Here is a 23,784-nt window from a genome sequence, read left to right as displayed (position 1 = left end):
GGGCTGTATTTTATTTAAGAGTTCCTGTTATGTAAATTCGCGATTAATGAAAGGTTATCTTAAGACATGAGAAGCTATTTCCCTCATATGTAACTGTATAAAAACAGCAAAATTCAAAACTGAACATTTATATTAACAATGTGCTAAACAATGAACTTTCCTATCCACAGTGTCGTCACAAAAGTAAGACATCCATACAATATAAACATTGGTTTTATTAACTGTATTGCTGTCAGAAATGAAGAGTTCATACCTTTCAAAGTTAAATTAGTCCCGAAATGGAGTGGTTACTGATTATGAATGTTGTTAGCTACACACAAACATTGTTGCTTAATATGAAACAAGATCAAGTTATCAGTGATATATCACACACACGAGTCATACAGTCGTCGGTTCAACAGGAATGTTAGACTGTCTACGGGTTGTTACCGAGTGTACAATCGTTGTCAGTTCAATACGGGTAATCTGTTAAGAACGGGTTGTTACTGTGATCTACATTATTCTTATTATTAAGATACAATTTGGTAATTGTCACACAGGTTATTGGGATCTAAATTACTAAGATACAACTTGGTTACTGTGACACAAGATACTGTAAACCACATTATTATTAATAAGCTACAACTTGGTTACTATGATCTACGTTATTATTATTAAGATACAACCTTATTACAGTGACACAGGTTACTGTGATGTGCATTATTATTATTCAGATACAATTTGGTTACTGTGACTTGCATCATTATTATTATTAAGATAAACTTCGTTACCTTGATCTACATTATTGTTATTAAGATACAACTTGGTTACTGTGCTTTACATTATTATTATTATTAAAGTACAACTTGGATACTATAACACATGCAACTGTGATCTACATTATTATTATTAAGATACAACTTGGTTACTGTGACGTACATTATTATAATAATAAAGATACAAATGGTTACTGTCATCGACATTATTATAGTTATTAAGATACAACTTGGTTACTATGATCAACATTATTATAGTTATTAAGATACAACTCATTACTGTAATCTACACTGTGATAATTATTAAGATACAAATTGACTACTGTAATCTATATTATTATTATTATCTTATTATTATTAAGAAACAACTGCTTACTGTAACACAGGGTAATGTGATCTACATTATTATTATTAAGATACAACTTGGTTACTGTAACACAGGATACTGTGGTCTACATTATTATTAATAAGATACAACTTGATTACTGTGATCTACATTATTATTATTAAGATACAACTTCGTTCCTGTAACACAGGTTACTGTAGTCTACACTGTTATTATTATTAAGATGTAACTTGGTTACTATAAGCACAGGTTACTGTGATCAACATTATTATTATTATTAACAAACAACTTGGATACTGCAAACAAAGGTTACTGTGATCTACACTATTATTATTGTCAAGATACAACGTAGTTACTATAAACACAGCTAACTGAGATTTACATTGTTATAATTATTAACAAACAAATTGATTACTGTAACATAGGTTCCTGTGATCAACATTATTATTATCTTATTATTATTAAGATACAACTTGGTTACTGTAACACAGGGAACTGTGATCTACATTATTATAGTTACTAAGATACAACTTTGTTACTGTGATGTACTCTGTTATAATTATTAAGATACAAATTGATTACTGTTACACAGGTTACTGTAATCTACATTATTATTATCTTATTATTATTAAGATACAACTTGGTTACTGTAACACAGGGAACTGTGATCTACATTATTATAGTTACTTAGATACAACTTCGTTACTGTGATCTACACTGTTATAATTATTAAGATACAAATTGATTACTGTTACACAGGTTACTGTAATCTACATTATTATTATCTTATTATTATTATTATTATTAAGATACAACTTGGTTACTGTGACACTAGTTACTGTGATCTGCATTATTTTTAATACTATTAAGATACAACTTGGTTACAATGGTCCACATTATTATTACTAAGATGCAATTTCATTACTCTAAACACAGGTTATTGTGATCTACATTATTATTATTAATTTTATCAAGATACAACTTGGTTAAGCTAAACACAGGTTATGCTGATCTACATTATTATTATTATTATTATCATAATTATTAAGATACAACTTTGTTTCTATAAACACAGCTCTGAAATTACATTGTTATAATTATTAACATACAAATTCATTACTGTAACACAGGTTTCTGTGATCTACATTATTATTAAGATACAATTTGGTTACTGTAACACAGGTTATTGTGATATACATTATAATTATTATTATTATTAAGATGCAACTTCATTACTATAAACACAGGTTATTGTGATTTACATAACTATTACTATTAAAATACAACTTGGTTACTGTAGCACAGGTGTTGTGACCTACATTATTATAGTTATTAAGATACAAATTGATTACTCTTACACAGGTTACTGTAATCTACATTATTATTATTAATAAAATACAACTTGTTTACTGTAACACAGGGTACTGTGATCTATATTATTAAGAAACAACTTTGTTACTGTGACACTGGTTACTATCATGTGCATTATTTTTAATAGTATTAAGATTCAACTTGGTTACCATGATCCACATTATTATTATAAAGATGCAATTTGGTTATTGTAACACGTGTTACTGTGATATGCTTTATTATTATTAAGATACAACTTGGTTACTGTGATCTGCATTATTAAGATACAACCTTGTTACAGTGACACAGGTTACTGTGATGTGCATTATTATTATTCAGATACAATGTGGTTACTGCGATCTGCATTATTATTATTACTATTATTAAGATAAAATTGGTTACCTTGATCTACATTATTATTATTAAGAAACAACTTTGTTACTGTGACACTGGTTACTATCATGTGCATTATTTTTAATAGTATTAAGATTCAACTTGGTTACCATGATCCACATTATTATTATAAAGATGCAATTTGGTTATTGTAACACGTGTTACTGTGATATGCTTTATTATTATTAAGATACAACTTGGTTACTGTGATCTGCATTATTAAGATACAACCTTGTTACAGTGACACAGGTTACTGTGATGTGCATTATTATTATTCAGATACAATGTGGTTACTGTGATCTGCATTATTATTATTACTATTATTAAGATAAAATTGGTTACCTTGATCTACATTATTATTATTAAGATACATCTTGGTTACTGTGTTCTACATTACGATTATTAAGATATAACCTGGCTACTGTGATCAACATTATTATAGTTATTAAGATACAACTTGGCTACTGTGATCAACATTATTATAGTTAAGATACAACTTGGCTACTGTGATCAACATTATTATAGTTATTAAGATAAAACTTGGTTACTGTGATCTACATTATCATAATTATTAAGATAAAACTTGGTTACTGTGATCTACATTATCATAATTATTAAGATACAACTTCATTACTGTGATATACATTATTATTATTAAAAAACAACTTGGTTACCATAAGACAGGTTACTGTGATCTACATTATTATTATTATTAAGACACAACTTGGTTACTGTGACAGAGGTTACTGTGATCTGCATTATTAAGATACAACTTGGTTACTTTAAGACAGGTTACTGTGATCTACATTATTATTATTAAAATACAACTTGGTTACTGTGCTTTACATTATTACTATTAAAATACAACTTTGTTACTGTGATCTACATTATTATAATTATTAAGATACAACTTCGTTACTGTGATCTACACTGTTATAATTATTAAGATACAAACAGATTACTGTTACACTGTAATCTACATTATTATTAAGATAACACTTGGTTCCTCAACACAGGTTACTGTTATCTACATTATTATTATAAGTATTATTAAGATACGACTTGGTTACTGTGATCAACATTATTATAGTTATTAAGATAAAACTTGGTTACTGTGATCTACATTATCATAATTATTAAGATAAAACTCGGTTACTGTGATCTACATTATCATAATTATTAACATAAAACTTGGTTACTGTGATCTACATTATCATAATTATTAAGATACAACTTCATTACTGTGATATACATTATTATTATTAAGAAACAACTTGGTTACCATAACACAGGTTACTGTGATCTACATTATTATTATTATTAAGACACAACTTGTTACTGTGACAGAGGTTACTGTGATCTGCATTATTAAGATACAACTTGGTTACTTTAAGACAGGTTACTGTGATCTACATTATTATTATTAAAATACAACTTTGTTACTGTGATCTACATTATTATTATTATTAAGATAACACTTGGTTCCTCAACACAGGTTACTGTTATCTACATTATTATTATAAGTATTATTAAGATACGACTTGGTTACTGTGATCTACATAATAATTATTAAGGTACAACTTTGTTACTGCAACACAGGTTGCTGTGAATTACATTATTATGAAGATACAACTTGGATACAGTGGCAGAGGTTACTGTGATCTACATTGTTATTATTAAGATACAGATGGTTACCCTGATCTACAATATTATTATTATTATTAAGATACAGCTTGGTAACTTTAACACAGGTTACTGGGATCTCCATAATGATTAAGATACACTTGGTTACTGTAACACAGGTTACTGTAATTGGCATTATTATAATTATTAAGATACAACTTGGTTACTGTGACACAGATTGCTGTGAATTACATATTTAGTAAAATACAATTTGGTTAGTGTGATCTAAATTATTATTATTATAAAGATACAGTTGGTTACCATGATTTACATTATTATTATTAAGATACAACTTGGTTACTTTAAGACAGGTTACCGTGATCTACATTATTATAATTATTAAGATACAAACTGATTACTGTTACACTGTAATCTACATTATTATTATTATTATTATTACTAAGATAACAGTTAGTTCCCCAACACAGGTTACTGTTATCTACATTATTATTATAATTATTATTAAGATACGACTTGGTTACTGTGAATTACATTATTATGAAGATACAACTTGGATACAGTGGCAGAGGTTACTGTGATCTACATTATTATTATTAAGATACAGATGGTTACCCTGATCTACAATATTATTATTATTATTAAGATACAGCTTGGTAACTTTAACACAGGTTACTGGGATCTCCATAATGATTAAGATACACTTGGTTATTGTAACACAGGTTGCTGTGAATTACATTATTATTAAAATACAATTTGGTTAGTGTGATCTAAATTATTATTATAAAGATACAGTTGGTTACCGTGATTTACATTATTATTATTAAGATACAGCTTGGTTACTGTAACTCAAATTACTGTGATCTACATTATTATTATAATTATTATTAAGATACAACTTAGTTACTGTGATCTACACTATAATTATTAAGGTACAATTTGGTTACTGTAATACAGGTTGCTGTTAATTACATTAAGATACAACTTGGTTACAGTAACAGAGGTTACACTGATCTACATTATTATTATTATTATTAAAATACTGTTGGTTTCCGTGATATACATTATTATTATTAAGACACAGCATGGTTATTGTAACACAGCTTACTGGGATCTACATTATTATTAAGACACAACTTGGTTACTGTAAACATAGGTTACTGTTACCTACATTATTGTTATTAAGATACAACTTGGTCACTGTAACTCAAGTTACCGTGATCCACATTGGTATTATAATTATTATTAAGGTACAACTTGGTTACCATGATCAACATTATTATTATTAAGGTACAACTTGGTTACCGTGATCAACATTATCATCATTAAGGTACAACTTGGTTACAGTGATCTTCATTGTTAAGATACAACTTGGTTACTGTACTCTCCATTATTATTATTAAGACAAACTTGCTTACTGTGATCTACATTATTATATTTATTAAGATACAACTTGGTTATTGTAACAGGTTATTGTGATCTACATTATTATTAAGATACCGTTGGTTAATGTCACGCAGGTTACTAGGATCTATATTATTATTAAGCTACAGCTTTGTTACTGTAAAACAAATTACTGTGATCTACAGTATTATAATTATTAAGATACAATTTGATTACTGTAATACAGGTTACTGTGATATACATTATTAAGATACAACTTAGTGACTGTGATACTGGTTACTGTAATCTACATTATTATTATATGTTAAACTTAAATAATTGTATTTGGACTTATTGGCAAAGTTCTTACCCTAAACTAATAAAGGTATAAAACCATTTTTCTTCACTTTCCACCTTGTAAGTAAACAAAACTTTTTAATATTTATCTGGAGACATGTCAGATAAGTTATTATTTCTTTTCTGAGACTTCAATGTTGCAAGCCTGTAGTGTGTGAGACAGGTTAACCTTTAGTAACAGGTGTTCCAACTGTGTATAACTTATCAATGACACAAACATTCGTAATGGTAGCTAAACCTGCATATTGGCTTTATAGGCTGCTGACAACAACTAGGAAAATAAAAATATCCCAGCCAGTGGGGTAGTCCTGTAGTGGCATGGGCTTATTAACTATTTCAATTACTTTTTTTTACAATAAGAAATATTTCACTTTGATCTTGGCTTGTAATAATAATATATTACTAACACGTTTAAATATTTATATTCAGAACTATGATAAATTTATATTTTTTCAAACTAACAGTGACAAAAGCTACTTGCATTCTAACTACGCTAATCTATGTTTTACTTCATATGTATTATCTTCTGTTCACATTAATCAATATTTTTATTTCCTTATAAATAGCAATATAAGCCAGTCAGCATTTAGGTTTTATTATAAATAGCACCATTAGCCAGCCAATATTTAGATTTTGTTATAAATAGTGACATTAGCCAGACAATGTTTAGGTTTTATTATAAACAGCACCATCAGCCAGTTAATATTTAGGTTTTATTATAAACAGCAACATTAGCCAGCAAATATTTTGTTTTTAAACATACAGTTTAGTCAAGTACTGTCTTCAGAGTAGGAATCTGGGTTTGAAGGTGCAAGATGCTCATAAAGTAAACAATTTTCATTCACTTTCATCGTCAGTTAAAATTTCATGAGAAAAATAAAAACTGTGAATTGGTAGATCCAATGCCAATGAATGTGATAATTGAAATGGAATAACTTGATAAATATTTGGATGTTAAAAACCTGTGTGCTCGGACACTATACATGGTACAATTTCTGCTTAGGAGTGTGTAAAGATTGTTCAAATGAGCAGAAGTGATAAAGCATTAGTTCTGAAGGTCAACAAGTTTGGTATCATATCACAATAACTACAGTCTTCATTCTTCCCTAGTTCTGAGGGTCAACAAGTTTGGTGTCATATTGCAATAACTGCAGTCATCATGTCTTCCCTAGTTCTGAGGATCAACAAGTTTGGTGTCATATCACAATAATTACAGTCATCATGTCTACCCTAGTTCTGATGGTCAACAAGTTTGGTGTCATATCACAATAACTGGAGTCATCATATTACTTTCTTTCTCCACTGTTTTCTTGTCCTCATTAACTACAACAACTTTACTTTGTCACCTCAATTTTCTAAAGTCAGCCTATCTTTGTCTCTTGCTCTTCTTATTTTGATTTTACTCATTACAGTATTTGCCAACCTTCGCTCAGGTCTAATTCTAATTCCAGAGCATCTTCTGTGTCTAACATATGTCGAGCAGGGTATTTATGTCCTTGCATGTCCAATATTTCCACATCATTCATCTACACAACATTTCAAATGTTTCCAGTTGTTTTCTATTTCAGAAAATACCACACTACCACCTCACAGAGCAGGTCTTACCACATGTATCGTGCTAGTTGTGTTTTCATCCGGTTCAGTTTTGCATTGCTCTCGAGTAATTTTTGAAATATAAGAATACTCTCTTAGCCATTTCTGTTCTTTAAAATATTTTTTTCCATACAATTTGCACTACTGACATTAGTCCTAACATAAGTAAACTCTTTACCTTCCACTTTAATACAAATTCTGGGAGATTCCTCAAATCGTGAAATTATGCATGTTTTTATTACAGCAAAGCCATATTGGACTATCTGCTGTGTCCACCGAAGGGAATCTAACCCCTGATTCTTAGCGTTGTATATCCGTAGACTTACCACTGTGACTTTTAGTTATATTAACTTTTATTCTGATTGTATACTTTTTCCGTTTCTCAACAAACTTGCTAAATAGCGGATATGTCACTTTCTCGGATCTACCCATAAGAGTTGTAACATAATTACATCTGTTATTACAGATTATATTCCTGTTACCTTCTATCAATAATATTTAAGTTAGAAGGACTTCAGTTTTTGTGTATTAGTTTAAATACACAAAACAATACCTCAATAGAAAAAAAAGGCATAAATTATATTTCTTGTGAATAAATATGGAAAACAAGCAATTACTTATATTAATTATTTTATTTAACTATCTAATGATAACAGTCACATACAATTTAATGATGTTATTCTCAATGGTAAAAGCCAGTGAACAATCACACCAATGGGCCTCTAATAGTGAAAAATACCAAACAGACGTTTTCTGTTTTGTTTACAAATTCCTTTTATTTCATTACATATAAGAGGCTTGCAAAAATAACACTTTAAACCAGAAGATTTTTTGTTCAATATCAAAATTTGTCAATTGGAATGGACGTGGCAGACAAAAGTAATTTCAAAATGATTTGTTATATGTCATATACAAAAAATCTCTTTGTAAAACCAACAATTGTTGCAAAGACTCCAGTTTTATTCATTTCTCATTTGGATTCAAAGAACAAAAAAGTATATTAATGACATTTTACTATAAGAACTTATTTATCATTTATAATTCTACGAAACAGCTGATGCTGCAAACTAGCTGACAGATGGAACACTCTATACACACTTAGAGTGCTATCTTAAGTGTTCTTTTAATAAATAGCCTAATTATGATGCTGAAAGTGACCTACTTTACATCGCTTCATACATTTTAAATTCATTGTTAATAATAAATACTACTAATTAACCTATTACTATAAAACCACCCGTAAAGCAGTATTAATCGCTAGCATCCAGATTGATAGAGTCAACCCATTTTAATTGCAAAAAAAAATCAACGAGTCAACCGTAACAGAACACAGACTATACGGATGTTGCCCTCTTTATCGTGCATGACATGAACTGTACCTTTTTTGTGATGGTAGTGAGATTGTCAACCTAAAAGCTCCAAAGTTTGAAAAGTAGGTAAACAACATCTCACTGTTTCTCGTAGTTTGTAATGTTCAGAACAATAAGTTGTTTAAGCGTATTTTCCTTCCACTAAGAATAAAGGAAACGCCAATAATCATGAAATTTACACATTGCTCATTCACCTCACTAGGCCTAATTAATGGATGGATGTTGGGGGGAAGGGGGGGCTGAGGTAAACTGTGGAGGGGCTTCCCAAAATGACATCAATATGAATTATAGATTATAAATTATAATAATGTAAATACCAAGGTACATTTCAGAAAGGTGTGTTATTATGAATTGTGTTTTCAATGCAGTTTTAATAGGAAACTCATACTCTGATTAATAATTCATAATTACAAATTAGAAATAATCTGTTTATGAAAATATGCATATATGTAAATTCCACCCAAGGTAATACATAATAATAAAGAAAATCAAGATTAGCTTAGATTGAACATTTAATATACCATTAAGAGTAAAGCTACAAATCAAAAGAAATATAACATAAAGACATAGTTTACATAGCAGAAACGAATTATCCCATGTGAAGTTAATACACTCTGAGAAAAAGTAAGGTCACTATCAGGCTAACTATCTTTCATCATGTTGTGTTTATAATAAATATTACTTCTAAACAATGCACCTGTTCTGGTGAGTGGCAGCAAATGTGTCTATAACAGTATCAATATTGTGTTGTTTTGCCCTCCTGGAGTTTACTCATATGACAGCAAGGTTGCTGGTGCGGTTGTTACCACTGCTGTTGCGCAAGTATGTCTTGAGAAGCTTCAGACATGAGAAACTTCTCTCACAGGCAGCTGAAATGACAGGCAGGGTCACAGCGATGCATACAAGTTTATGGAGATCCATGAAGGCATCTTTGTATGGCTCCAGCATGGTTGCAAGCTCCAATGGTGTGGATACTTCCTGCCCCTTGTCTTTCTTCCTGGCAATTAGCCGGTTCAACTGGTGGACCTCCACTGCGAGGTCCTCCTCTGCCACACCATAGTTTGCTAAATTGCAGTTGACCTTCACAGGAAGGCTGGTTTCTACACAAGTTCACATTATTCATACAGGCCAAACTGTGATTGTGTTATTGTTCTTATTATCAAAAGTGTGACAAGCATCTGTTACAATAATGTAACTACTAAATTACATTAAATTAGGCACTTCTAAACAGCCCAATGACAATTTCAAAATTCATTCTAGAATTGTTTAGAAATATTATTTGGTCAGTTAACATGTAAGGTTATTATCTAATCACAAGTATAACATTAATTGAACTGTAAGTCACAATTTTAAGTGTATGCCATAATCATCAGTACAATTTTGGATGGCTGATACACAATGTAAAATGATCTCACAGAGGACACAACACCTGCTAAATGCTTCATAGTTTTGACCTATACACAATACACTTATACATGCATGCTGTGTTTTACTTTTCAATAAAGATAAATGAAATTAATGGGTAAATACCTGTGAAATATCAAGTAAAATCCCTGATGATCTGTTGTAACTTGAAATCAACATGATTGTCTAATCTTCATCAAAGCTCAAGATAGAATAACATTACACAGAGAGTGGCAATACAACGCACGAGTTTCAGTGCATTCAGTACGTTGCTATGGGACGCATGACACATACTCCGTCTTAATGCAGACGTCGAGTTCTACAGATTTATCTTTCTGATGCTAATTGTTAAGCAACAACGACGATTGTTTTCCATATTTTATGAATATATGTAAGTAACAATACTGGGGGCTGAGGGGGGTTTTGGCTCATTTGGGGGGAGGGGGCACGAGTAATGGTCACCACTAGGTAATTATCTGCTCACGAGCACTATTTCCATTGGCTCATGATTTAACCAGTTTAAAGTACCCTGTAATTTTCATTCGTTCTAACATCATATGGGGGGGAACAAGGCAATATTTTAATTGGGTTGCCTTAAAAAGTGGTTTGAAGAATAAATAATAAAAAAGAACTAAAATGTATTTGAATAATATACCTAGTTTCGTTTCCTTCAATCAAAACTATCATATCCTAACTTTGATAAATCGCATCATTTTTCCTAACTATTGGCCATTAATCTTTCACAACGATTACTTGCATTAATTTTGAATATGAATCTTTCCTTGCTGAGATAATTTGTCTGTCTGATGAGATGCGGTTTAGACGGCTTTGTTGCTAATTCTACCATTACTAGTTTTCGACTTCATGGATACGTTAAAACAACTCACTAGTTAATCAGCTTTTGTCTTAGGCCTTATCATTTACGAATTCCAATAAACATCATTAAGGAGCTTCATTTTTATCATTGGGCTTCATTAGTCTTGCATACAATACAATCAACAAAAAAATATTTCCCTTAATAAATCATCTCATCTGGTCTTGCAAGTGAGCATTCCTAATCATCTTCAAAAATCTTCCTAATCTTATTTTTATACGATTATTGTGATTTCTGTATCAATATTTTCAGATAAACATTCTGTATTATAAGCCTTCAAAAGGTATAGCTGATGAGCCATGTGTAACAATTTACAAAGTTCCGCTAAGTAAGATAAATTTGTCGAACCAACGTTCATCTTGTAGCATTAACTAACATTTTTTAAAATAAAAATTTTAACATGATTAGTTTCATTAATATAAAAAACAAGGTTTATATAATTAGCACCACCTATATGTCATTTGGCTACCTTTCAAATACTATCCATCAAGTAAATAGTACTTGAGCACATGTCCTATGAAAGTGGGTTTACACGGGGTTCTCGGATTTATAGATCCCACCACCAGGTGGCTCTGTTAAAGGCCCGTTAATCTGATGGTTTTTCTGGAAACTATCGACTTGCTTCTTTTCTTATCTCCAGCTCCTCCTCATCACTATCAGTCCTGGACTTCACCCAACCTAGATGCCCACTGGACATTTACCAAATCTTGTAACAGGCACCCACTGAACTTTCAACCTGCACCATTGAAACATTTAATTCCTTCTTCAAAACTAAATATCTGCCATGGTTTGGTTTGGTTTATATCAATAGAAATGGCCAAACCTGAACCTGCCCTTCTTTGATCCAAAACATGGACCAAATATTGATGAAGAAGAGGTCACCTAAAACAAAACTAAAACTGTTGTCTTTCCAGCTGGAAGTCCACAATCTAACTGGAAAAACATGTTGGTAAACATTTCTAAAACTGTAATACAAGTAAAGTTGTTGTATTAGTTTTGATATTCTTCCATTTTAAAGGCAGTTAACCATTTATGTAGTTTAGAAACTCAAAATGGACACCAATGTATTGTGACACAGAACACAGTAAAGTCAAATAACGTTTATTTAAAGAAAATAATACATGAAATGCTTTGAATATCAACAAACTGATCTACCAAACATTTTGGTTCTAACTGTTTAAACACTACCACAGATTGTCAAATGTACAGAAAACTTAAGCTGATTCATGCTAAATGTTCACTAATAAAGCACGAAATAAGAAATAATACTGTAACACTGAGCACCATTTGAAAATAAGAAATCATCCAAATATGTTTCAAGACTAGATATAGGAGAGATGAGGTATTAAACAACTAGTAACTTTTATACACTTTTATAACTTTAGTTACAAGACTAAGTACGTACAGACTGAAAATTATTACAACACAATAACAAACCACCATATTTAGTAAAAGAGTTCAATTATGGTATTACAAAACAATAAAACACACAAATCGAAGTTTCTAAGAAAGCTGTTACTATTTCTTAGTACACACATTCTTAATTACAACAGAAAAAACTATGTTACTTTACTTTAACAAACAGCCAGAGGCCAATAGCAACTAACAACTAATATAAAATCAGGTATTTATTAATTTAAAATATCAATAAACATAAAACAAAAGAGTATAAGATTTTTTTCTCATCTCCTTATGATTCACACGTTCAGTGCAACCCAACAAAATCTAGGCAATAAACTACACCAATGTACAAACAAAACCTAAGTGTATTTTTATATTTTACTTTCCAAAACCCATCTTCTAATAACTTTAACTAACAATAAATGTTAACCACAAAAGACTGGATGCACACTGTAGTGTACTGAGAGTTTGATTTATTTGTTTGTTTTGAATTTCATGCAAAGCTACATGAGTGCTATCTGCACGTACTAAAAGACAACATAAATACAGTTCAGAAACTTAACCAAATATAAAACTCAAATTTCTAGTTCAAATGAGCCATACAAACATGATACAAAAGGTACTGATGATTAAAGTAACAAATACGAACAACTTAAAATGATCAATAATCACAATCTGATTGCAGTGATATAGACCACAGGTCAGATAATATACATCTCATATAATTAACAAAACAAAATCCACAATTAACTGTCTTCATTCAAGACAATGTGCTAAAGATTATCTTTTTGAAATTCTAATACAATGTTTTATTATCAAAGTACAAAGAAATAACCTGCATCATATAAAACACCACACATCTATGGAGATCACCAGCAGCTACGTGCTTAACAAAACAAATATCAAATGAACTATGCTCAGTTATAGTTATTACACTTTCAAAATCAATGAACAAATGTGCTGACCACAAGCTACTGAGCCGTAACTGGAGGTGTCAGACAGGTTATAAAACCGATAGCTTTGTGACAAAACCTATGTAGGACATCTGGACAATATGGGTGTTTAGCTTGCATTTCAATGGCTAACTTGAGTTCGTGAAAAACATTTCTGAAAGACAAGTAGTGGAAGTTATGTTAATATGTACATTATTTCACTAATGAATATCAGCTTATCAACAGTTATTCATGAGTTGTACCTTATTATGTATTCTTTTATAACATAACAGAAAGTAACAGTAGTGGCAAATAACTTGAGGAATGGCTGGACAGGCAACACTATGTAACAAAATTTTTACTTTTTCTTGTTCCTTGGCAGAAAGTGTTATTTTCAAATTGCTTATGTCTGAAGTAAATGGAAAAGACCTATATTTCTCTTCAAACTTGGCTTTTGTGACCTGGGTAATGAAATTTTCAAATTTATTCATTTTCCAGAACATTCCAGCTAGATTCAGTGCTGAAAACTCAATGACTTGATCAGAGATCTTGGTCTAACAAAGTCGAATGCCAAGTTTTTGACATCTAGGCTCAAGGAGTGGGATTTGTTAGATGAAAGTATGCAAGTCATAAATCAGAGGAAGTGTCACCAAAATTTTTCAAGCTTCTTCACTCGTCAAGATGAGCTCTGCTTCTGCCACAATGTCTGTACGAGGCAACCGAAATTGTCTGTAACCCAAACAAGTGGCACCTCTTCATTGATAGCTCATCCAGAAGCCTCAAAGTTGTGCTGCTCCATAACGGGAATACGGATCCATCTCTTCCCCTGACTCTTTCATTGCACCTCAAAGAGGAATACAAACAGTGCCAAAACCTTGCTAGAAGCCTTGCAGTATGATGAGTATGGCTGAAAGGTTATCAGAGACTTCAAAATAGTGGCATTCCTGATGGGCCTCCAAGGCTTTACCTAGTTTCCCTTTTATCCTTGCCTTTGGGACAGCAGGGGCACTGCAGCGCACTACAACAGAAAGCACTGGCCAGAACAGACCGAGTTCTCTGTGGGGAAGCACAATGTCAAGTGCGAGCCACTAGTGGACCTCCAGAAGGTGTTGTTAGTACCATCATTATAGACATACTTACATCTAGCACGATGATAACATGGGTAAAAATCATTTATAATGATGGTACTACTTACATCTGGCACCATGAAACTATGGGTAATTAATGTCAATAATAATGGTACTACTTAAATATAGCACCATGATACTATGGATAATTAATGTCTATAGTGATGGCACTATTTACATTTAGTGCCATGATACTATGGGTAATTTATGTCTATAATGATGGTAGTACATATATCTAGCACCATGATACTAGGGGTAGTAATATCTATAACAATGGTATTAGTTACATCTAGTACCATGATACTATGGGTAAATAACATCTATAATGATGGTACTACTTATATCTAGTACCATGATACTAGGGATAAGTAATATCTATAATGACCGTACTACATACATCGAGCACTATGATACTAGTAGTAAGTAACATCTATAATGATAGTACTACTTATATCTAGTACCTACAATAAACAGATTACTTACATCAAGCATGGTGATACTATAGCTTGCTGAATGTAGAAGTGCAAACAGAAAGATAGGCAGAAGAACCACTGGAAGCATTGATTAATGAAATTGTTCATATGAAATATAAAAACAAAAACTGTCATTAAACATTGAGAGTACATAATATAGTTACATTAAAACCTTTGTATAACATCTGTAATTCCCATTTATTGTTAGATTGGATTATTGTTTCATAATCCTTCAGGCTCATAATATTGGTAAAGGAACTTTAATAAGAAAGGAAAAGGTGAGTGAACTTGTTGAAATGTTAATAACACTGATTCTTTGTGTTAAGTAATTTATATAAAGCAAGTAACTATTCTCACAGAACTGTTCATTCACAGAAACATGTGCATCTCCAGACATCACCTCCTGTAATTGTTTGAAACACATGAAGGTAACAAAGTTTGGCATTTTTCAACTTATGTTAGTAATCTAAATTACAGGTATTATCCATTATTATTGAAAAAAACATAGTTAAAAAAACAATCAGACAGTAATTTTTTATGTCCAGATACTTGTAGACACATAAAGCCTTGCCCTGTAACACAGTAAGAACATTTCTTCTTTAGAAACTATAATGCTGACTATTTTCTTTACACCTATTGCAACAGGTCAGGCATCAAAGGCTGTCATTGCACTTGTTGACATGAATTAAAATTTTATTGAACTACTAATTTGATGATATTTTTGTCAGTAAGTTTGAAATCAAACTGTAGATTATAATTTAAACTTTAATATTACATATTATTTATTAATAGAACATGCCTTAATATCCATTTCTGTGTGTCACATGATACGTTGAATGTATCACTGGTTCAAATTAAATGCTTGTGATGTCAAAATACTAAGTCTGTAGTTTTGTACAAATTAGGAATTCAAATTACCAATATTTACAAGCTAGAATATCAAATAAGTACCTAATACCTTTTCTATATGCTCAGATATGGCTTATGTACTAAATCAAACATGGTGACCCCATTCTTTCCATTCTTGGAAATGCTCTATATACATTACTTCAATGTATGGCATGAATAACCAATGACATCTTAGAATTTTCCTTAGTGATTTTCTCAGACGTTTTAATGTATTATAAGCCATTTCATTCTACTGAACTAAAATTTCAAGGAGGTAGGTTGAGTCTTTATTCTGCTTGAAGTTTCACTTTTTTTTAAACCTAAATACAACTTAGTTACTAACCTTAATAAATTATAGTGGAATTCTATGGTATCAGGGTAGTTATTTGTGATAGTTTGGTTATTCAACTCTATAGATATTAAACCTAAATATAAATTTTGTTTGATATCCTCCATGTGCAAAATGTCAAAAGGTTTAGCAACCTACATCTAGCAACAACAGAGTTCAGAGGTCATAGTGAAAAGAGATAATTGTTTGCTTTACTTCTTCATTTATTCTTTTATATTTTGAGAAAAATAAAAGTTAATTTATTTCTGAATAGTAATAACTTATATCCATGTATATAATGTATAATAATTAAAATGTGACTGTATATTATAAAATATTAGACCACTAAAACACAACCAAGACAGGGAAAACTAAAGGTCAGTTATGTAATGTCAGCTAGGCATGATTGGAAAGTCCATATAATGAAAATAATAAATATACATGTCCATATACATAGTGTTATGAGACTTAGCTATTCAGACTAAACATTTGTATTTTGTTTTGTAATATGTAGTCATTGTAACACGAAAAAAGCATAATTTATATTTATTTTCTAATTTTTTATGATGGTTATAGGGTTGGTTAAATGACAGACAACACATAGTTAATAGTACAGAATAACAAAATACTTACTGAAAACAAATGGTTGAAATGTATTCAGGAGGTTTTAGAAATTACACAAATAATATTCCCCTGCTAGTACAGCGGTATGTCTTCGGATTTACAATGCAAAATCAGGGGTTCGATTCCCCTCGGTGGGCTCAGTAGATAGCCCAACGTGACTTTGCTATAAGAAAACACACACACATACACACACACAAATAATATTTGAATTTTTTGGAATGAAGAATATTTTTTTAATGCTAACATGAAAATGAATTCACACTCAGACAAGTACTGAAACAGACTCAATATTTTCACAAACAAATCTTAAGTAACAAATACAATTTTTCATGTGTAAAATGCATGTAATTTATACTGAAGGTCTACCAGCTTTTGTGAAGGTACACATACTGTATCAAAAGCTATAATACAGATGCTTAATATGTGCAGATGTGTAGATAAACTTGTGTATATTATACCAAGACCCACTTGGAATGGTTAATACATTAGGTTACTGTGTCAACAAAACAAAGCTCTGTAATGAAAATAGCATAAAACATATATACAGATTTCTCCTCTAATATAGATTAACCACACAATAACAATATGTGTTTTACTGACCAACATCAGAAGGATACGAGTAATAGGGTGTGAGAACAGGTATATAAGAGAATAGAAAAGATAGTGACAGCTGTCTTCCATCAGTAACAAGGCTAAGAACTCTCTGTTCAACTGAACATTTGGGAGACGCTGATGAAGACGCAGAGCACTTGTTGCAGCATTACTCAAAAGTGCCTTGTAGTAGCAGCTGTACGGATTAAACCTGAAAATACACGTTACACTTACAAATTATTCCCATTATATAAGAATTAACAAACAGAATGCAACAATTAAACACAGATTAAGAATATATTTAAAATCTAACTGGTCATTTCAGACTTGTAACAGTTAAGAAAATTTCTCACAAAACACTTCTATACAAATCATCTATAAAACATGTTGAATGAAGTTCACAGAGGATACTTGTAAGGTACATAATAAAACTAAAACTGAGGTTCACAGAGGAAACGTGTAATGTACATAATGAAATTAAAACTGAAGATCACAGAGGGCACTTTTAAGCAACATAATGAAACTAAAACTGAAGTTCACATAAAACACATGTAAGGTACATAGTAAAACTAAAACTGAAGTTCACATAGGACACTTGTAACATACACAATGAAACTGAAAATTACAGAGGGCACTTGTAAGGTACATAATGAAACTAAAACTGAAAATCACATTGGACACATGTAAATCACATAATGGAACACATCTTTTAAAACTAAAACTGAAGCTCACAGAGAGCAGTTGTGAGCTACATTATGAAACTACAACTGAAGATCACAGAAGGCACGTGTAAGGTACATAATAAAACTAAAACTGAAGCTCACTGAGGGCACTTGTAAGATACATAATGCAACTACAACTGAAGATCACTGAGGGCACTTGTAAAGTATTAATAATGAAACTAAAACTGAAGTTCATAGAGGGCACTTGTAAGCTACAAAATGAAATATCTTTTAAAACTAATACTGATGTTCACAAAGGACAGTTTCAAGGTACATAATAAAACAGGGAGGAGGGATGTGTTTTTAGTATGCCTACCTGAACACACTGCCTTTAGCAATAGACAGTATCTTAAGATGCATGATCGTCAGAGTATGACCAGATGTAGCAATGTTGACTGTAATGGCATGGTGAGGCTCAGAAATCATTTTAATACACAGAATTCACACACTGTCTTATGAAAGATAGAGTTTAATGAAACAGCATTTAAAACTTTCATAAGAAAAGACAGTCTTAGTGTTTACAAGAACTTTTTTTTACTTAATATATTACCAAATCTAAGAATAAACTGGTAAGTTTAATCCACTTACCCAAATAATGGTATTAAGTAAAAGAAAGTTAACAGCAAAGTGGCCATTCTAGTCATCCACAACAAAGCATTGATTTTATTAAGGTCATGTGTTTCTGTTAAACAAAGTGTTGTTATAATCTGGTTCTCAGAATTAACAGAGATATACAGTTTTTACCACTTGTATAACAAACATTCATCTAACAAAACTAGGAATATGTTCTATAACAATTGAAACACTTACATCCAGCTGACTACAATATCTATCAACATTGTTACTTAATTAGAATGAAATCATCTGAAAGATTAGAACTTACAATCATAGCATGTAGCCACCTCTGTGGAGAGACACTCTGACCCTCCACGCTGCCATTTGAAGATGAACTGTTGTCACTCATTGCTAGTCTTCTGCAGCGTCACACAGTAATTCTTCTAGTTGGAGAAGAAAACAAAAGAACTTTCCACCAAACAAAATCTATCGCTCTTAACTTCACAATGAACAATTTTCACATTAATTTTTCACTTATTACAATCTTTTAAAATAAAAGCATATTTTAATGACATCCAATAAATAAAGGGAACCACTTGCCCAACACAAGTGATGCTATTTTCTATTCCTAAATACATTAAAAAGGAACCTGAATGTCTGATGTACACACAACATGATCTTTTTAAAGTACTCTCACTAAAGATCTGTCTGTGAATTTATAAAACCTTCACTGAATCAGTCTGGATACAAGGTGAATCTCATACATAGGATAATAGTTCATCTCTATATTCATATTTCATTTTCATATTCTTAAATATATATCAGAAATACTTTTTGTATACAATTTTCCTTTCATGATTTCATTGTTTTTAATCCACATGTGAAAATCAATAAATCCTAAAGACAACTCGTTAGTAATTTCCCGTACAGCTAACATGTGCACCACGACTTCCAAGCATGATATTTCACTGAAGGTCATGAAACTCTAGGTGTTTTATTCAACTGATTTTGTTAGGCTAAGCCAAGAAGTTCCTTAATTTTATATTGTACTTAAATTATATAAACAAAAATGTGTAGCAATTACAACACACTCAAACACTGTGCTACTTTATTCAAAATTTAAACATTGTTAAGTATCAGAAATTTACATGTCCAAAACAATAATTCATACATAAATTAGAGAAAACAAATATATCACTCACACAAACAGAAATGTTTACAAACTATTATCCATGTTTTTACTTAACCGACAAATAGGTTAAAAATATCTATTGACACAGTGCAACAAGCAATTCTACAAACTAATGCTTTATGATGCTAATAGCAAATGTAACAAGATACATTTTATTATACCTCACCTACATTAATGTAACTAAGAATGGTGTACATATCTTAAACAAGATGCAGATCTAAGTTCAGAAGAGATTATCTAAAATAGTAGCAGGTTATCACAGTCTTATGAAAGTAGGTTACACTTAATTTATTTGGTATTTTATGACACAAAGCAGCTAGGCTATCTGTGCCAAACATCCAGTAAACAGTTAAAATTAAATTTAGTAAAATTCATAAAAGGAAATTAAGGTAAAACAAAACAAAGTTTTAAAAAAACATAAACAACATAAAACCAATGTTTACATCTCGTCTACAACATTAACTTTATTTGTTTGTTTTTTAAATTCCACACAAAGCTACTCAAGGGTTATCTGTACCAGCCTTCCCTAATTTAGCAGTGTAAGACGAGAAGGAAGGCAGATTACGAGTCAAACTTCTTAACCCACATGCCCATGCTGAGCCTACAACATTTAGAGAAAAACTACAGTAATCCAAGTTGCAAAGAACTTTCTGTAGCATAATTGTAATTATCATAATTTGCCGGAAAGACTAACAGGTAAATACAAAAACCACCATCAATCACCTGAAGTTGGCCTTTCCAGTCCTGGTTCCAAGTTATTTGATATTATAGCCATTTTCAAAAAGTAATAAAAGTTTTAAAAGACTTGTAGAAAAATCTTAATAATAACTCACCAGCATGACTAACAGGTAGTTCAAACAGCAGCATTAGTCACCTGAAGTTGGCCTTTCCAGTCCTGGTGTCGAGTTATTTAATGTTATAGCCATTTTCTAATTTCAAATCGAACTAGAGAGACTGTGATTCTTAAAAAGGAAACACAGTAAAAAAAGGTCTAATGTATAAATTAAGAAACGTAAATGGCATTAAAAAGACTAATGGCCTTTAAAAAACTAAAAACATTTCCAAGGTGGGCAGTGTCACCATCACCAATAATACTGTCTAACGTTATGGACAAACCTTGGGACGGAACATATTTAAAATGGTGCTGTCATTGAGACTCATAATGACAGCAAGAAAGTAAAATGTGGCTCATTGTGACCTGAGTGTTACAGAGACTACACACTGGTGCATCAGTTCCAGATAAAAGAAAATGATAAGTTAAAAAACTGTGACCAATGTTAGTCTAGCTAGAACAATTTCCTCTTTCCGATCCTTATGGAAGAAAGAAGGCCAAAGTCCAATACAGGGTTTTATTTGGAAAAGCTTGTTTTCATGTTGCTCACTCCAAATTGACTGCCAGGTGGCATGGAGCCGAGCCTTGAATACAGGACCATAGTGGTGATAGTACCAGAGCAGATATATTTAGCTGCAGTGTCAGCAAGCTCGTTCCTGCGAATACCACGTTAACCCGGTATCCAGAAAAACTGGATAGAAGTAGATGTTAAAAAGAAATGGGCCAGTCACTTTTGAATATCATCAAGAACAGGGTGTGAACTGGCATGAAGTGATTCCAGGGCCAGTATAGAACTAAGCGAGTAAGTATGAATAGTACAGTTTAAGTACTGCTTAGCATTTTTGTGATACAGGGCAAGAGAAATGGCATACAGTTCAGCAGTGAACACAGAAGCTGTAGAGGGAATTCTGCGTGCAACCACCAAACCACAACAAACCATGGCAGAGCCCACACAGTCACCTGATTTCGAATCATCTGTATAAACAGGAATGGAAGGATGGTTAGAATGATGTTCAGCAAATAGCAGACAGTATTTCCAATCAGGAGTGTCTACTTTTCTCAGATGACTTAAAGACAGGTCACATTTGGTAACTGTAAAAAGTCATGGTGGCATGGGTTGACCTGTGGATAGAGCAATGTTATCCAAGGACAGGTCCAATTTATCCAACTGTGCCTGAATACGAAGGCCAAAAGGAGCAATGGCAGATCATCTGTTCTTAAAAAGTATGGCTAACCGAAGAAGCAAAACACAATGCCAGGTGGGATGCTCTGGTAAGGAACAAAGATTCGAAGCATATAGTAAGGATAGTTGCAAACCACAGAGGTGCAAAGAAGGTTCATGATACTATGTACAAGCTCTGAACTGGGAAAGTGCAGAAAGCCCCATTGCAGAGCCAAAGTCCTTGATGATGAATGGGGTCCAGCATCTTTAAGGCCAATGTTCTGGCACAGTCACAGACCAGTGATCCATAGTCTAGTTTCAGTCGAATAAGAACACAATATATCTTTAGCACAGAACACTGATCTGCTCCCCAAGTGGTGAAAGAGAGGACACAGAGGATGTTTAGTGCTCTTGTACATTTGACCCATAGCTGCTTGATGTGTGGTACAAAGGTCAGCTTACGGTCAAAGATAAACCCAAAGAACTTTGTCTCACGGATGACAGGCAGCACAACATCAACAATACGGAGTTCAGGATCTGGGCAGCAAAAGCAAATGCAAATAGTTTTCGAGAGAGAAAAGTTAAAGCTGTGTGCTGTGGTCCACTTCAGTAAATGATTGAAAACAGTCTTGTAGCTGCCACTCAACATACCTCATGTGCGACAACTGACCTGACACGAGAAAGTCGTTGACATAGAGCCCATTTGCAACTGTGAGAAGGAGTTGTTCAGTGATGGCATTAATCTTTATACTCAAAAGTGTGACACTCAAAACACAGCCCTGAGGGACTCCAAGTTCCTGTAGAAAAGAAAGGGAAAGTGTCGAACCCACACAACTTGCAATCTCCTGTCCATTAAAAAAATTGTAATAAAAATAGGCAAATGGTCACGTAACCCATATATATGGAAGTCTTGCAGAATGCTGTACCTCCATGTTGTATCATAAGCATTCTCAATGTCAAAGAATTTTGATACAAGATGTTATAGTTTGAGAAAGGCTTCTCTGATTGACGTTTCAAGTCAAATCAGGTTGTCCACAGTGGAGCGCTGTCTTCGAAACCCACACTAGATGGGCGAAAGGAGGTTGTTTGATTTGAGGTACCAAACAAGATGGGCATTAACCATCCTCTCTAAGGTCCTACAGAAACAGTTTGTCAAAGCAATTAGACGGTAGTTTGAAGGAATCCTGGGATCCTTCCCAGCCTTAGAGAAAGGTAGGACATCAGAAAAAAATTCTCCTGCCAGATCTGGTTAAAAACAATCAGAAGAAAATCAAGAGAAGCAGGAGATAGATGGTGCAGCATTTCATAGTGCACATCATCAGGTCCAACTGATGTACTGCCAGACTGACGAAGGGCCAGTTTGAATTCCACCAGTGTAAAGGGACAATTATAATTATAGAGACAATAAGCTCAAAAGGAAAGAGGTGATTGCTCTGTCCGAGTCTTGATGGCTAAAAAGGTAGAGGAAGAAGCAGAAGTGCTAGATACCCG

The 23,784-nt window shown here is 32.2% G+C and overlaps 2 protein-coding genes across 2 annotated transcripts in view; one reads left to right on the top strand and one right to left on the bottom strand.

Moving 5' to 3' along the window:
- LOC143233775 (uncharacterized) overlaps positions 1 to 14,425 on the top strand; it is a 50,762-nt gene extending 36,337 nt beyond the window's left edge. The window contains exon 6 of the mRNA XM_076470417.1: positions 14,298 to 14,425. Within this exon, the coding sequence (XP_076326532.1) occupies positions 14,298 to 14,334 (37 nt within the window). The 3' untranslated portion in view covers positions 14,335 to 14,425. The remainder of the gene's footprint in view (positions 1 to 14,297) is intronic.
- LOC143235680 (transmembrane protein 33-like) lies at positions 12,554 to 18,978 on the bottom strand. Its single transcript, XM_076473899.1, has 4 exons — positions 18,869 to 18,978; positions 17,857 to 18,041; positions 15,410 to 15,477; positions 12,554 to 14,855 (listed from the first exon to the last, which is right to left on the bottom strand). The coding sequence occupies exons 1-4, from the start codon at positions 18,976 to 18,978 to the stop codon at positions 14,763 to 14,765; spliced, it is 456 nt and encodes a 151-aa protein (XP_076330014.1). The 3' UTR covers positions 12,554 to 14,762.
- Between the last annotated feature and the right edge of the window lie 4,806 nt (positions 18,979 to 23,784).

This window comes from Tachypleus tridentatus, chromosome 12, assembly GCF_004210375.1.
Source record: "Tachypleus tridentatus isolate NWPU-2018 chromosome 12, ASM421037v1, whole genome shotgun sequence".
NCBI lineage: Eukaryota > Metazoa > Arthropoda > Merostomata > Xiphosura > Limulidae > Tachypleus > Tachypleus tridentatus.
Note: the sequence above shows the minus strand (reverse complement) of the source record. Positions and strands in the feature narration are given on the sequence as shown.

Coding starts and splice junctions, on each gene's coding strand:
- LOC143235680 (XM_076473899.1), bottom strand. CDS start 18,978: ATGATTTCTGAGCCTCACCATGCCATTACAGTCAACATTGCTACATCT. Junction 18,042..18,868: donor GCTAAAGGCAGTGTGTTCAG/GTAGGCATACTA, acceptor GTGTATTTTCAG/GTTTAATCCGTACAGCTGCT. Junction 15,478..17,856: donor GTTCTCACACCCTATTACTC/GTATCCTTCTGA, acceptor CAATGCTTCCAG/TGGTTCTTCTGCCTATCTTT.